Source organism: Thermobia domestica, chromosome 1, assembly GCF_964235325.1.
Source record: "Thermobia domestica chromosome 1, izTheDome1.hap1.1, whole genome shotgun sequence".
In the NCBI taxonomy this organism is placed as follows: domain Eukaryota; kingdom Metazoa; phylum Arthropoda; class Insecta; order Zygentoma; family Lepismatidae; genus Thermobia; species Thermobia domestica.
The window spans coordinates 335,309,863-335,326,768 of NC_137454.1; the positions used below are offsets into that span (position 1 = coordinate 335,309,863).

Consider the following 16,906-nt stretch of genomic DNA (forward strand, 5'->3'; position numbering starts at 1 on the left):
GGTAAGCATAAGTGTGATCACTGTGAATGACGTACTAAGGATAACAGCGCAATGCGTCTTACAGAACAAAGGAAAAGGTCGTTTTCTGATTTTGATACGAGCTTCGGTACTTTACGTGATTTTGTATGTGAAAAAAAAAAAAAAAGGGGGGGGGGGGAACAGCCAACTAAACTTTTATTAGTTAATTTACACATGACATTAGAGATAATACCGACGTGAATTACTCCTATATTACGCTATGTTGCAGTAGTTTCAATCACTAGTTCTAGTCGTGAAAAATCAAATTATGCGATTCATGTCAGGATTGTGCCTTGGTAAACAGCGTTCATTTCGGTAAATTTCGACGCAAATATCCTAAGGAAAACTCCTATCCCTATTCACCTTTACAAGTACGCAACCCACCAATTGCGAATAGATTTATAATATATGTAGAAACAAATGTCAAAAGAGTGATAAGTACGAAAGACACAACAATCTATGCTAGGAAGTCACTAAAAACAAGATTTCTATTTATTCTGATTCAGGGAGCGGCGAAGATTTCTTTGAACAAGACTGTACATATGAAGTTTTGCCATCCTCTTACAGAATTACAAGTATATGTCAGTAATAATTTCCAATATAATACTAAACTACTCCTCGCGTAACAGCCCTTTGGGGATAAGGGCACAGCAGTCGGCTTGTGGAACTCATAACCTTGGGATGATGTATGATCAACACTTCAGCTTTCCTCGCTGTTAACGTTGGCTTTCTAGACCAGAGTTCGCTATTTCATTCTTTCAAATAGCTCCCCAATTGTACAGATAAATAAATTTTATACAACGTACCAGCTATGTTCATTATTTCTCCAACAAGTGCTTTCTGCTGCTCATTGTACTCCTCCTTAGCACTCAGGTATTCATCATTCATCTCCTTCAATGCATTATTGTGAAACCTTACGCCATTTTTGTTCGTATCGATCATCTTGTAATTCTTATTATTACGTAATACTTTTTCTTCCTGTAACACAGAAAAAAAAGCAAATGTTAGCCACTTAAAAGGAGTTCGTTCTTCGATGAATGAAACCAGTTCAAACCTTCAGTGTAGTGTAATCCTTACCTAATCCAACATACAGGTTTGATTTTGGGTTTAGCGTTCCTTTCAGCAACGAGGCTATATGAGACATACACCTACAGCTTAAAGTGGGATCCGGACCACATGCTCTTGCCAGGAATCGAACCCGGGTCTCCCACGCCAAAGACGCATACGCTAACCGCTTACCTACGAGGGACCTTTCCAATGTATAGGGTCTAATTTACAGAGCTTCCTCGTTTCATATAGTTAGCGTACGCGTCTTTGACGTGGAAGCTCATGTTGATTCAGTTCCCACGTTAAGCTATAGGTCTCATATGGCCGCGCTGCTGAACAAGACGCTAAACTCTAATCAACCAATCAACAGGGTCTATTTTACAGAATTTCCATACGATATTCACGAAAAATATGAGTAGAGATTGCAAAGCAGCTTAAAATGGCGTATACGCAAGAAATATATAAAATGATTGTTCCTTTTCTTTGCTTTCATATCCTTACAGCAATACCTTTAGCAGTTATAATTATACTACTTCTCACAATTACACAATTTTAAGTAGCGTTGCAAACTTTGTCAATCTTTAACACACCTTTGGAACGGTTTGAGATACCAAATTGCTATAAACGGCAAATGATTTTTTCATCTATTAGAAACCATATTTAGCGTTTATTTGAAATAAAGCCTTTAAAAGAAAGTCAAATTTTCAATACTTTGTAACTTTTCCCCAATGTCTATTCATATCGTGAGCATTGTATTCAACACTAAGATAAAAGGTAACAAACAAACAAACAAAAAAAGTTCTTGCCATTCTAGAGCACTGATAAACAAAGAGCAATACTGTAGATGGTAGGTATCTTAGGTTTCGAACTAATCTCCATCAGCATCCAACACTTTTTGCCAACGTTCCTGCAGCTGCCCTGGTGATAGAACTCGGCGGTCGTAATCTGTTGGCGCAAGGTCCAGTGAATATACTACATGGCACAGTGTCTCCCAATCAAGTTGCTGAAGGGCCTCCCAGGTCCTCTTTGTCACACATGGCTTGGTATTGTCGTGCAGGAACAGCACATCCTTGAGATTCACCAATGCCTGCTCCTTCTATCACAATGCACAGTGCACCCTTTGCAACTACTGACAGTAGACGTCAACAGTGATGGTCTCACAAGGTGAAAAGAGCTCGCACTGCACCACTTGCCAATTCCACTATACGGAGAGCATAACCTTTTGTATGTGCAGAGGTGATCTTGAGGTATAAGGAATAGGATCACGTGGCGACAACTGCTATCTGGTACGCTTGGAGTGTCATAGAGGACCCACTTTTCGTCACAAGCTAGCAAGCCATCAAAGATGGATGTATTTAGGTGCCGAATGAACAAGGACAAACAGGTTGTCACTCGCTGTTCCTTGTTGGCTGTGTGAGGTACCCATTTGCGTAACTTGTATAACTTCTCTATTACATGCAGATGCAGTCTGGCTGTTTCAGCGGAAACATGAAACTTTTCTGCAAGTTCATCACACGTTAGATCATTGCCCTCTTCGACTGCTGCTTTTAGGGCTTCATCATCCAACATATGCTGCCGTCCATTGAGAGGTTTATCCGCAAGGCTCACATCTCCCAAACGGAATTACTGGAACCAAAGCCTGGCGGTGCGTTCGTTCACGACACTCTTCCCTAAATGCCTGGCATATGCGGCGACTTGATGCAGCAGCTGACAGGCCCACTTTAAGGTCTACAAAAAACACAGGCGAACAAGCTGCTTCGATACCTCCATTTCTCTTCGACACTGGGCTAACTATGACTGCTGTGTGTGCGCAACGTGCCTGCATTACTAAAGATCGATAATCAGACTAACCTTCGATCACTTGACAGGCATGTACGTTATTTCATTTCCTCTCTGTGATCACATGATTAATGGGATGTCAAAAACGGCAAGAAGTTTTTTTGGTTACCTTGTACTTTAGATGTGTATTAACCATCCGTTTCAGCTGCGTTCTTACTGAGTCGGATGGTTAATACACATCTACACTATCTTAGTGGACGTTTGTAATACTTTAATGTCCTTAGTTTGCAACACTGTATAATACATGTGGTACTGTAAGTATTAGTTTAACATGTAATTAGAATATACGTTATGACCTGATGTAATGCATTAAAAAAAAAAAAAAAAAAAGTTGGATTGGTAACACTATCATCTGTCTTGCAGTGTGTGCCAAACGATTTTTTCTTGTTGATATTTGCTTCATACAAAGTTTCAGGTTTTTATCCAATAGTTTCGAAGTTAGATATGCACATCAAGATAGAAAGAAAAAAAGTTAACCTTATAAATTAAAGAGAAATCGCGAAACGGAAATAGAAAATAAATTGCTTAGCAGAAAAGAATGAAAACATAATCACAATACTGAAATTTGAAGGCATTATAGTGGATTGGATTACTCTTTAAACTGTAGATCCATGTTTTATTAGCCTCGAAGCTGAAAAGAGACGCTAAACTTCAACAACCACCATCAACAATAAAAAGACAATATTTTTAGCCTTTCGCCAAAACACTTCATCAAATGGGAGGAAATAAATTAAAGAAAAAAAGAGGAACAGAAAAAGAGATATGTCCAGGGTTACGTGGTCATGTGATAAGTGTTACAAGTAAATGGAGTTTAGCGAAGAAAGATAAAGCTAATGGAACGTGTAGGTTCAACCTAACGTCTCGGCGTTACCCCATTTTGCGCGGTTGCCAAATGTATGTTTCGCACGTACCAAACGCTATTTTTTAATTCACGAGTCAACATGTTTTTTCTTCCAAATTGCCTGATGTGCTAGAAAAAAAATTATGTATCTGAATTCAGGAGGAAAAATGGCATCAGAAACTGTCTTTACAGTGTAATTGTTCGAACAATTATTTCACTCGTATGAGAAAAAGCGGAAAGGCTATTACTCACCGCAAAAATATATGTAGCAAAATTTTCTTCTATATGCAACAGATAGCGCTTTCGGAAGATACTACTTCCTTCATCAGCCTGTGGTAGACTTCAAAAAGGATTAAGAAAAAAAAAAAAAAAAGGTTAAAAGGTTAGGATATGTAAAAATCAAATCTTCTGTCAAACATTAAAAAATACTTAACGTACAATGTCAGTGAGTTTTAATGTTTGACAGAAGATTTTTTTTTTTTTTTTTTTTTTTTACATATCTTAACCTTTTAACCAATTTTTTAACCATCCTTTGTTTTTGTTTTTTTTAAATCCTTTTTTAAGTCTACCACAGGCTGATGAAGGAAGTAGCATCTTCCGAAAGCGCTACCTGTTGCATGTAGAAGAAAATTCTGCTATATATTTTTTTGCAGTGAGTAACAGCCTTTCCGCTTTTTCTCATTGAATATGATCACCGCTCGCAATAGTGTGATATTTCACTCGTACTTCTTTTCTTTTTAATTTTGAATTTCAAGATCACAAATCGGAATTTCCACATACAAAAGAAAACTTACCTTCAATGTCACTCGAAAATAGTAGCCTAATTGAGCATTAGATTCTAGCTTTAAGGTTTTGTTTGGGTCTACTCCTAAATCTCTTGCTACTTTCTTCACTAGCTGCTTGATTTCTTCCTCAAGTTCGTCCATCTTAGATCTCAGAGCTAAAACAACAAGAAAAAGTGATATTAAGGAAATGCTAATACATAATTAATAAATATACAGCACTCGACTTACATAAATAGATCGTTCCAGAGCTCTTAGCCTAAGTCGAAATGTACGTAAATTTAGCACGCGCAGCTTAACCCAGCGTATTTCGTAGTTTATGAAAGGTGCAGCACTGCCAAATTAGCACGTAGTTCATGCCTCACTTACTAGATGGCTCTCAAAATGAGTTAAAAATTTAATAGTACTTCTCACTTCAGATGTAAGTAGTGTTAGCAAATTTTACTATATCGGAAATTTCTTATGAGAGCATGAATTTACGTATACCGAACTTACGGAGGCTGACTGAAAATAGTAACAGAAGAAAGAAAGACTATGCTCTACATATATATATATATATCTACCTTTGAAAGTTTCAGCTAATGACGCGTCGAATAGATAAAATATCATGTACAGGGTTGACAAGTGAATGGTGAACGATAGAGAGCTGTCACATTCTTCAGTAAAGGATGGTAAATTAACATAAAAATTCTATTTCTTAACCACCATTTTTTAAAATTATTATAATTATTATTAAAATTTGCCCATTTTATTGGAACTCTATTCTTCTGTATTTAATCCAAATTTGAAAATTTTAATAAAGAATGATTTGCGATGTATACCTAATTTAATTTCTCGTGAATATTTTCAAAATCTAGAAATGGAAATATTTCTTGTGTTCTTTAATATATATGCTCCTTAGTTTTGGTTTTAATATTTTTTGCCATACCAATATTCATGGGCGTCCATAGGATATTTCGCAGGAGAGGGCAAAGTATGTACAGTGAACTCAAAGTTTACGAACTCGTCGGTTCGCAACGATTTTTTTTTAGGCTTATTATGAACATAATTTGGGGATACGAACACATATATATGCTTGTACCGACAGTGCGACGCTCCCAGAAGTCATTTGACGTAAACATTATGTCAGAATTCCACGTTCAAAAGTTACTTTTTAATTATGTTTGCACTTTTTCTGTTTTGTAGTCCTCACATTATTTTCTTTAATGTAATGTTACTTATTTGTCTTTAGAAAGTATAATGTGATTTTCATTCTATATTCTTCATCAAAGAAACACTTAAGAATGTATAAAAATACATACAGTACTTGTTTCTGTGTCTAGAGTGGATTAATTGTAATTATATTAATTTCAATAGGAAATATAATTTCGGATTGCAGACATTTTAATCTTATAACAGCGTTACGGAACTGATTAGGTTTACAACCCCAGGGGGTCGATGTAGTTTTTTTTTTATTATTATTATTATTATTACTAAAGGCTCAGCTCTGGATAGGAAAAGGAAAATGACATGAAAAGGAATTGCCCAGTAGCTGATTTGTGTAGTATCGTCCAGGAATTTGTGGCGTAGTTTTCAGTAAAGACAAATGCTTTTGTATTCTGTTGACGTTGACCACTTACTTAATATCTGATGAAAGCATGAAGCACAACATCTGCACTTAATTCCTGTAAATTCCGCGAAGGGGTCGATGATAAGCTCTGATCTGAAGTTGAATGACATCCCAAAGCTTTTGAATTGGGACGAGATCCGGTGAGTTTGGGGGCCACTGCAACAACTGAAATTCACCACTGCTCCTTGAACCACTACAGAACAACAATGGCCTTGTAACAAGGAGCGATGTCCTGCTGGAAGATGCCATTCATAGCTGGAAAAGTGACCGACGTGACTGAGTGTACATGAATAGTAATGACCTGCCGTTAGCTAAAAGCCGTCATGGTGCCCTCCACATGTATTACTGGTCTCTTGAAAACCATGTGAAGGTTTAACAAATCATAGTGGAGTCACTGTCGGCCAGTTATCATCCTACTATGCACGTCTCGAGCAGCTGCTTCCTTGAAACACGACGGATTCTGACCCGACTGTCGAATGCAATAAAGGCAATATCGTGATTCATCGAGCCATGCAACGTTGTTACATTGCTCTGCGATCCAATGATGGTGAGCATGTCCCCATTCCAGTCGTTATCGATGATGCCGTGCAGTTAACATTGATACATCAGTGGGACATAGGTTGCGGAAGTCCATACCTAACAGTGTATGGTGAATTGTGTGTCTGTACTACTGTTAAAGCGTATTAAAATCTTATGTTAATTGTGTCCAAGTATGCGCTCTGCGGCCTATATTGTGTATGAATTCTCCAGAATCCCGCTTTGTTTTCTGATAGGCTACGTCTTGCCCTCTAACTGAGAACAATTTTAACCTTCAATGTCATTTGGTTTGGAGAGCTTCCGTTGAGATGCTCTGTAAGTTTATAGACATTTTTTTTTTTTGTTAAGTTGATAGTTCTTTTAGCTGGTAGCTCAAAGTAAAATTTAAAAACGGTACGGTAGCTCAGAAGCTTCGTAAGTTTGGTGACTACTGATCTGGGATAATGGTCAGGTTCATGTGCTATAAGTAAACTGTGAAGGATTGTTATTTACGAGGAAAAGAGAAGCTGTTCAAATTAGCCATGAATTCAGTAAAATCATTTGTACTTGCTTACCGATTTGATTTCCACTAATGATTTTTAGTGATAATGACAAAATGTTTAAATTTAACTTTTTTTTTTTTATTTATTTATTAATTTGCGGTTTAAAATAACGGATGTTCTTCTCCGCCAGCTTTCATACACCATATCGTAAGTTATCCAGCTTCTTGGAATCTACTGAGACTGAATGATGAACAGGTTGTCGAGTATATCTTCGTATTGGCGTAAGCACAAAGCCCTGAAACGACTGTACATACTACAAAATAACACTGTACTAAGTACCTATTGAACTAATGCACCTAGGAGATACTAATTACCAGAACATACCTTCCAAACCCTCGTCAAATGAAGGTTTGATAAGATATTCGCCCTTTTCAGCTTGCTCAAGATCCAGAGTGGTGTCCACCATTTCTCGAAATCGTTCCATATCTACTAAGTATTCCTTCAAAGGCTCAACAAACATTGCTACTACAGCTGCTGCTTTCGTTCTCGTCTCCAAGCTTTCCACTAGTTGAGGGAGTCGCAACAATGCTTGATAAACTCTGAAAGCCATAACACCGTATTAAGTGTGCAACAACTGAACTTGAATAATAAAACTGAATTCATTCTGAACTACACATTTGGTAATGGAATACACATACAACAAACTTACAATTAATCGTGCTAATCACCGGACAAAACAGCATAAGTGCATGAAACGAATAATAGGAAATATTAATTGATTTACCACAATAATGAATATTTCCTATTATTGCATATTGTAAAACTTTTTGATAGGTAGAGATAGGTTTAATAAAAGTAAGGTTTGAAATTGATTCCCACTAACGGTTTATTTATGAAAAATTTACTATAATAATAGTGTTATATTATAAATATTATATTTGGTCTAGGAATTAATTCGTGCGGGTGGACAAGAGATGGCGCAACGAACGGAGCGTCCCACAGTTCCGTGTATCCACACATGTGTTGCAAACCCCTGTCATCGCGTATCGTTCGTAGTATAGGGCAGTGGATTAAAGCGTCAACAACACCAGTTTGTAGTGAAGTGAACATGGCGCAATTTGTGCCTGATAAAGTGTTTTTGCGGGGTGTCCTGCTGCATTACTTTAACATGCAGAAAAGTGCGACTGAAAGTCATCGTATTTTGGTGGAAGTGTATGGTGACCATGCTCTAGCTGAGCGAACGTGTCAGAAGTGGTTTGCACGGTTTAGAAGTGGTGATTTCGGCTTGGCAGACCAAGAGCGAGCTGGACAGCCAAAAAAATTTCAAGACGAAGAATTGACAGCATTGCTCGAGCAGGATTCGTGTCAAACGCAGGAACAACTTGCAGCAGCATTAGGCGTTGATCAAACAACAGTCTCCAAACGCTTGAAAGCCATGTGAATGATTCAAAAGATGTCACATTGGGTTCCACATGAATTGAAAGACAGAGACGTTGAAAGACGAAAAACCATTTGCGAATTGCTGGTTCAACGACAGAGCAGAAAGGGGTTTCTGCATCGAATTATTACGGGTGATGAGAAGTGGATCCATTACGAGAACCCTAAACGAAAAAAGGCCTGGGTGAAACCAGGTGAACCAGGTCCATCACAACCAAAACGAGATATTCACTGTGCAAAGGTTATGCTGTGCATATGGTGGGATATGAAAGGTGTGGTGTACTATGAGCTGCTGCAACCGGGTGAAACTATGAATGGAGAACGTTATCGACGACAATTAATGCGTTTGAAGCAAGCTCTGGCCAGAACACGACCAGAATGGGAGAACAGACATGATAAACTTATTGTTCAACATGATAACGCTCGCCCACATGTTGCAAAACCGGTCAAAACCTATTTAGAAAATGTCGGATGGGAAGTTTTACCCCACCCGCCGTATTCACCAGACGTTGCTCCTTCGGACTACTACTTGTTCGATTGCATGAACAACGATTTGATTGGACAGCGGTTTACTTGTTCAGAAGATATCGAAACATGGGTCTCTGACTGGATCGCTTCCAAGGATGAGGACTTCTTTCGCCACGGAATCCGTACATTGCCTGACAGATGGGCGAAAGTGGTGGCTAGCGATGGACAATATTTTTCTTAAGGTATTTATGTATTTTGTGTTTGTACTACAGCTTCAATGTTTGCGTACCAACCGCACGAATTAATTCCTAGACCAAATATTATAAAAGTGCTTATCTTTTTTTTTAATTTGTAAGGTAGAAATTTGGTAGTTTTTGACCCTAGGTCGCGGATAGGATTTTTGCATAGCTCCGAAGTAGGCTAAACAGGGTGGCGTGGGAAACCCCAATGCTCCGAAGCAAGCAGTGAGAGGGTTAGAAGTCACAGAGCCCCGAAGCAAGTTAAGCAACTGTGGTAGGAATCCCAACAGAGCTCCGAGGCAGGCTAAGCCAGGAGGAAAGGATAGCCAATAGTCCCGAAGCAGACTAGCAGACTCGAGGCCTTGGGGATAGGTTACTTTTAATGCTCCAAGCCAAGTAGTAGGAGGGACACCAGAAAACTGGTACTGGTCCGCTGGTTCCTATCTAATTTAAGGGCGTCCAGAGCGGCGATGGCGCTGCTGCTGTCCTGTCGTCATGTGCTTTTGTAAGAGGTGCCAGTGGTATGTCGTCTGCTGCTCGTAGTTATTTCACGTGGTTTGTAGTAAATTCATGGAGAGATGTTTACAAACAAGAGCACATAGCGTTGCTTGTATACAGAAGCACGTGGTACATTACAATATAAGTAGTACAGTCTAAAAAAGTTAATTAAATTTTAATTAGAAAGATAAAACTTTCTTTGTTGTTCTATCACTCACAAATTATGAAACCAAATTATGTATATCAAAATATGAAATCAGTTAATATTCTGCACCGCTGTTCTTAATTAAAGCATTATATTTAGCTTTCATAAGTCTTGAAAGTTTGGTTCGCTTATTTAGCACTGTGTTTATACTATATTTTTCTTGCTGTTTATGACAAGCGCGCTGCGAGCTCAGTTCACATTATTCGAAGTTTCTTATCGTTACAATTTCTCAAACACCTTCGTCGAAGTAAAATAATAATAAATACCATCCTGCACGAATAACCCGCAAACCGGACAATCCACGCATGAATAATCGAGACTATTGGATTCTGAATACTTCAGATTATAAGTAAACTAAGCTACAATAAAAAACTAAAATAAATAACTTTTTAAAATAAATAATAGTGTTACAGTTTCAGCAATATCACACTGCCTTTTATCAGACACAAAATAAAATAAAATCAAAATGCTACGTCTTATACATATATGTCTCCAGAAAATGAAAGGAGGTCAATTTTAAGAACCAATAAGATCCAACCTTCCATTTTAACAACTTTTCATGATCCAAACTTTCACTTTTAAACTTTCAACTGGCACACCTGTTTTACTTAGGAGATACCTCAACCTTTTAATAAGCCTTCCTAAACTTTCACTAAACTTTAAATTAGGAACACAATTGTGTTATTTCTTTTCTGTTCTATCCAAAAAAAATTTCCGCAAATTAGGAATATTAAGGTCATTATTTCAAGTTATCAGTTTCATTCTTTTTTTTTTCTTTCTTCGTATCCACTGCACGTCTTTCCATTTTCTTTTAATGTTTCTTTTTTCCCTTTCTAGTCCTTTCACACCTTCCCAGTCTATTTCGTGCTCTGTTTCTCTCACATGCTTATATATTGCGTTATCCCTCTTCAATCTAACGTTGTTTTTGTATTATTTAATCCTTTCTTCTAACGTCTTTCCTGTTTCTTCTATGTAAATAATTTCGTATTCTTTACACAAATTCTACCCCTTTCTAACCTTGAAATTCTGCCTCCCTTCTTTTCTTCTAAATCTAAATTTAATATTTTTTCACTAGATCTAATATTTTCCTACTCCCTTCCCTGTATGTTCTTCCTCCTCTTTTCTTCAAGTAACTTTTTCAGAACTTCAGTTTTCTCTCCTACGCATTTTCTTTCAAACTATCTTTTGTTTTCTTTTTCTTCTCTCTCTCTCTTCTTTCTTGCTCTCTTTCTTCAATTTTACTTCAGGTATCCATTTTTCACTAACAAAGTATGGAACTTCTCTAAGTTTTCCTTTCTCTTTACATTTTCACTGTCTATATCATTTCTATTCTTTTTTTTCCATATTTCTAGTTAAGTTCGTTTTAGTCCCTTCATCAACATCACTCTTTCTGTGGAAATAAACACTTCCCGAGCATCCTTTCCTGTACCACATTGTTTTGAATTCCTATTGTTATACTAAAAAAGTTTATTTCATCATCTGCTTCTCTTTCCTACTGAAGGCTTATTCCTTTTTATTTATCCTTGATCCTTTTTACAAATAGGTTTCAACTACTTGTTTGTTCCTTTCCACATTCCTAAACAACCATCCATATATCTCCAAAATAATTAACCTTCCCCTCTTTCTTCCTTCACCTTCTGTTTCAATCCGTTCATTAAATTTCTGATAATACTGGGCTTAATAGTTTTAACATAAGTACACTGAATATCAACGTTTTCTATCGCAATTTTGGCTCTTTTTTTTTTTTTTTTTTTTTTTTTTTTTTTTTTTTTGTATTCTGTATCCTACTACTTACTTGTCCTTCTCTTATTTCTACTGATATCATCTTTATTTCTTTTTCCAAAAGTTCAAAAATATTCTAGCTACAGTCGCGTCACTATCCTCGTATACAGTTGCAGTCCGATGCCGACACACCGCGGATGGTGGAGGATGTCACCAAACTCTGTATGAGGGTTTATTTATGGCTGGTCGAAAGAAATTGGATGAGGGTGACAGATCTGTAGTTGCCATATTTCCCTTTTTGTGTTATTTCTAGAGCTCTTTTTAAGCACTACATTAAAACATTAAGAATTTTGTATACGAGGAAACGCTTGCGAAACTGCTAATATATATAAAAGTGGTTAGCAAGGGATAATAATTATTATTATCATTATTTAAATATTACTTTTTTCCTACAGATTGCCTAAGTAGGTTTTAAATGAGCATATATGATTTTTTTAAATTTTTATTAATTACTGAATCCGTAATGACTTTAAGAAACAAGAAATTGGAATTGTACAGACCAGGACATAAACCTTCATAATTATGACAAAAAACACAATAACATGAATTCACGAAGATGTTTATTTCTAATTTATATTTCAGGCAATTGATACTGGAACTTTCTTATTTTATATTTTTTTCCACTAGTTCCTACAGTTTTTCCTAGTGTTGCTTTAATTCTACGTTTTCCCTACACGGCTAATTAAGCGTAATTTATTGTTAGGATATATAGTATTAGACTAGTGTTGTCCCCGAGATGATAAGTATCTTGTAAATTCAAGATGAGATTAGAAAAATGAAAATTTTCGAGACGAGACGATAAATTTCACGAGTCTAGTGGGAAACTCTAATTTTTTAAAGATACGCAAGTCATTACACAATATACTCTAATGATAAATATGGTTCGAATGTTATATCACTGCTTTCATGAAACTCTCGTTACGCTGAAGGATTCTGGTAACTTCTAGATGAAATTAAGACTTGTTTCACAGTTGAAACTATGGAAGACTTCCAAAGCATCTGAATACAATACTCAAACTTCGAAGTAGTCGGTTACATCTACAACTACTGGATGTAATAGAGGAATAATATCAAAGGAAAAACCTCTTCCTGAGTCCATATATAGATGGTGGAAAGCTTACTTCTGATGCGTTGGGTCCCTGGTTTGACCTCCGGCCAAGTAAGATTGTGGTTGACAACATCGTGTCCGTGCGTTTTCTCGGAATACTGTTGTCTCCTCCCATTTTCTCATTCCACCAATCCTTCCATTATCATTCACTTGCTTTAATCATCGTCCTCCCTTAGCCTAACAGGCATAGTCGTGAGACGTTAAACTGAAATATTTTATTTTCTTTTCCTTCAACCTTTAGAAAATCAACTTAAACTATTGCTTTTGCAAAACTGTTCTCTTTCAAGCCCCAAACGGAAACATGACGGCAGAAAGTTTAGAACGTGTTGCTATTTTCACTGCTAGCTTCTTGTTTTAGATTGTGTATATTTACAACGAAGGGTGGGGGGGGATGCGCGTGCGTGTTTACATATTATATATATATATATATATATATATACATTTCTCGCTATTCCTTACTGTTTACGTTCTATGGCGATAAATGTTGAAACCAAAAATCGTTAATTTGAACCACTTTCAGTTTGAACAGAGGTTACGGGAGGGTATAGAACCTATTCTTGGGACGCTGAATCGATTGCAAAAAAAGGTACTTCTCAATATATTTTACAGTTCTTGTTCTATGAAAATCAGTATTGAAACCAGAAGTACTGTAAATTGAACCACTTCCAATTTCCATAGAGTGTTGAAGGTTGTGATAATATATATACTCTTGAGACCATGAGGCGATAAATCTTGCAACCCAGGGTTGACAAAAACCATGGTTTTTATTAAAAAAAAAAAAAAAAAAAAAAACACGTTTTTTTTGGTTTAAACCAGGTTTATATGGTTTAAATGATTTGCTCTATATATTCATATCATATATGGACAGAAATAAGTTTGTTTTGCCTTGATGTTATTATGCAACAACCGGGTTATGCTGGAAGGGGTCACATAAACTTAAAGCGGAATAAAAACCGCTTCTCGAGTTACATCCGAGAGAAATTGTCCTCCATTTGAACTCAGAGCCAGGACTAATTGGCCACAAATGCGATACGTCTGCCGACTCACTCACGAAGGAATCCTGATAAAAAAAATACGTTGTACTGATCTTTACATGCTTCTTAATATAACTGTCAAGAGTCATTTCAGAAGGACAAAAAGATAAACAGTTGCACAAGTGAAACCATTACACAGAATTACATATGAACAATTTCAAAGTACTACGGAGTACAGAAGAACTAATTTAGTTCAAGTTACTTAACAACGACTTTTATCGGTCCAAATTAAAGAAATACACCGACTTAATCTGCATATCAATAAGAAAAGTGAATAAAGATACAAATTATTTGAGTCCACTTTGGCTCAAACTCATTTACACATAAATAGATACCAAAGATACTTCTTTCACTAAATGTCTCTCGTGGGGTCTGTATGACCCCCCTTCCCCACACACACAAAAAGTACGGCATTTTCGATGTATTTTATCAATAGTAAACATTGAAACGAAACAATATTTAGAATTTTTCTTCGATTGCAATTACATAACAATAACAACTACTGCAAAAAAATCACAAAATAAACATTTATAAACTTGTAAAAAAAGTTGCTTTTGTAGTATAATCTTTTTGAGTAATGAATGGGGAATTTAGGTCTGAATATAATACGAATAATATACGGGAGTGAGACGTGATAACCCACAAATGTGTGTTCATCAAGATTTTACAAACACTTACACTTTTACGAACATTTTTTTTTTCTGGTTTAAACCAGTTGTTTTTTTTGAAAAAACCAGCTGGTTTAAACCAGCCAACCCTGTTGCAACCCGAAATGATTAATTTTAATTACTTCTGGTTAGAACAGAGGGTTAATGGAGAAGATAGGACCTGTTTCTGGGACGCTGAATCGATTGCGAAATCCGCATCTCGATATCTTCTATTGTTCTGGCTGCGATACCTGACGACAGACAGACAAACTCGTTCTGCAAGACTTCCGATACTTACGTATAACAGTTTGGAAATCTAAAAAATCGGGTCATAAATTTTGAATGTGAATTTACAAAATGAAACGAAAGGCGAGGACATCTTTTTAGATAATCGGAATTAGAGAAAAAAAAAAAAGAAAGAAAAAAAAATGTTCGAAAGCGAGACAAGATGTGACTTACAAAATTTACGAGGTGAGACAAAGAAACCTTATTTGTTGTCTCATCTCGTGAATAGCGCTATATCAGACGCATTTTATTATTATATTGGTAATAGTATTCGATCTGTGTTACACAATAGACTTCAATGTTTATCAAAATTGGAGAGTGCGTCTATTACAGTACATTTCTTTTGTTTTGCTACAATCAGTAGTTACTATTTATATAGAGCTTATTATTCTATTGCTATAATATTTAATCAGTGTTCAAGGGAGACGTTTATGCTTGTGTTACATTGCCGCCTGTTTCCCAGCAAAATGTTTACTTTTTCTGAGTTACATGAAAGTAAAAGAAAAGTGTGTTGTGAAAAAGATTTTTAAAAATTACAAAAAGAAAGAAAGAAAAGAAAAATAGTCACTGACCATCAGAATCCCTTTCTTGACAATTTGGAAAGACATAAGGCAACGTCGTACAAGCATTGACGGATGGGTTTCTCCAGCGGGAGGATTGTGCGCTGGCGTTATTTGAGTGCTGTTTTGTGGTTTTGGGTGGAAAGGGACCATTCCTTTGAGTTTCTGAAACCGTATAAGAGGATAGCGAACAGAGAATACAATTTATAACATGTTTCAGCTTCACTTCGTTTTTGTGTATTTTTGGGAATTACTTCATTTCCGGAATTTTGCCTTTTCCATTTAATAATTTCTTGAAGCCTTTCTTCTTCTAATTTTCTATTATCTTCTCTTTCACTTCATCTTTCTTTTCCGTATCATCTCATATGTCTTGACATAACTCCTCTAATTTTTCACTTTACCCTTTTTTTCATGACTACCAATGTTCCTCCTTTATCAGCTTGTTAGTTTACTGTCTTTCCTTTTTCTTAAGATTTTCAACCCTTCTTTCCCTTCTTCTGTAAACTCTTTTAAATTCTTGTTTTGCTTGACTATTGTCACTGCTTTCCTTCATATCATCATCTTTTATGTCCATAATAGGTTGTTCCACCGAATGCACTAGTTACCTTGTTTCTGTCTTTTCTTACATTACTTTGAACTTCTATCCTAAACTCAGGCACTTTTCTTGTTCTTCCTTTAGTACTACGTTCCCTATTGTCACTACTTTATTTATTCACTTTTCCCTTCTTCATTTCTTCCTAAGCCTTCCTTCCTTTTCTAAAATTATAACTATTAGTAAATGTGATTTGCTTTGGTCAGCTTTCCAGCTTAAGGCAACAGTTCCGAAGCTACCTAGCTAGAACGAACAACATCTGAAAAGCTCTGGAAAGTACAACTACTATCAAAAATTATTCCAACTCTACACGTTACTAGTGTCCAGCAAATGCAAAAGCATTAGATATGAGCAACAGATTGCTGGTCTCGCGGGCAATTGAAATATTCTCTTTCTTACTAGCGGAGGCTGAATTGCTGAGCTACAAATGGCACAGTGAATCTATTTATTATCTCTTCACCGAGCGACCTAACTAATCAGAAAGTTTCAAGCAGTTACAACGTAAAATATGCAACCCAATTTCAGTTGATGAAATGATTTTTCTTAGTCGATGGTACCAAAGTTGCCGTTACTTATGTATACTAAGATAATAGTTCGTGCAGATTAACGGCCCTTTTCAGCACTAAGGCAATATAAGACGTGAAATCTTCCGAACCAAATGAGCTCCCAGCGGGAATTGGACCCAGGTAACTTTTCCAAAGACGCGTACGCTAATCATCAGTTCACAATGAAGGGATGGCTCAATGTTAATTTCTGTGTTACGCAATGATTTACGAGAACAGTAATTTCAATTACTTATTGGAATTATTTCATGCAAAATGTATAGCTTCCTTCTCTTGCCCATAGCATTTTAAATAGTGTAACACGATATACACTGAGCAGCCAGTCTCGCAGGA

At 36.4% G+C, this 16,906-nt stretch overlaps 1 protein-coding gene across 1 annotated transcript in view; it reads right to left on the reverse strand.

Annotated features, from left to right (window-relative positions):
* spel1 (DNA mismatch repair protein spel1) overlaps positions 1–16,906 on the reverse strand; it is a 275,109-nt gene that overhangs the window by 25,979 nt on the left and 232,224 nt on the right. Inside the window, exons 9-11 of the mRNA XM_081729493.1 lie at positions 7,540–7,754; positions 4,540–4,685; positions 825–996 (exon numbers count right to left, since the gene is read on the reverse strand). Of these exons, the coding sequence (XP_081585619.1) occupies positions 825–996; positions 4,540–4,685; positions 7,540–7,754 (533 nt within the window). The remainder of the gene's footprint in view (positions 1–824; positions 997–4,539; positions 4,686–7,539; positions 7,755–16,906) is intronic.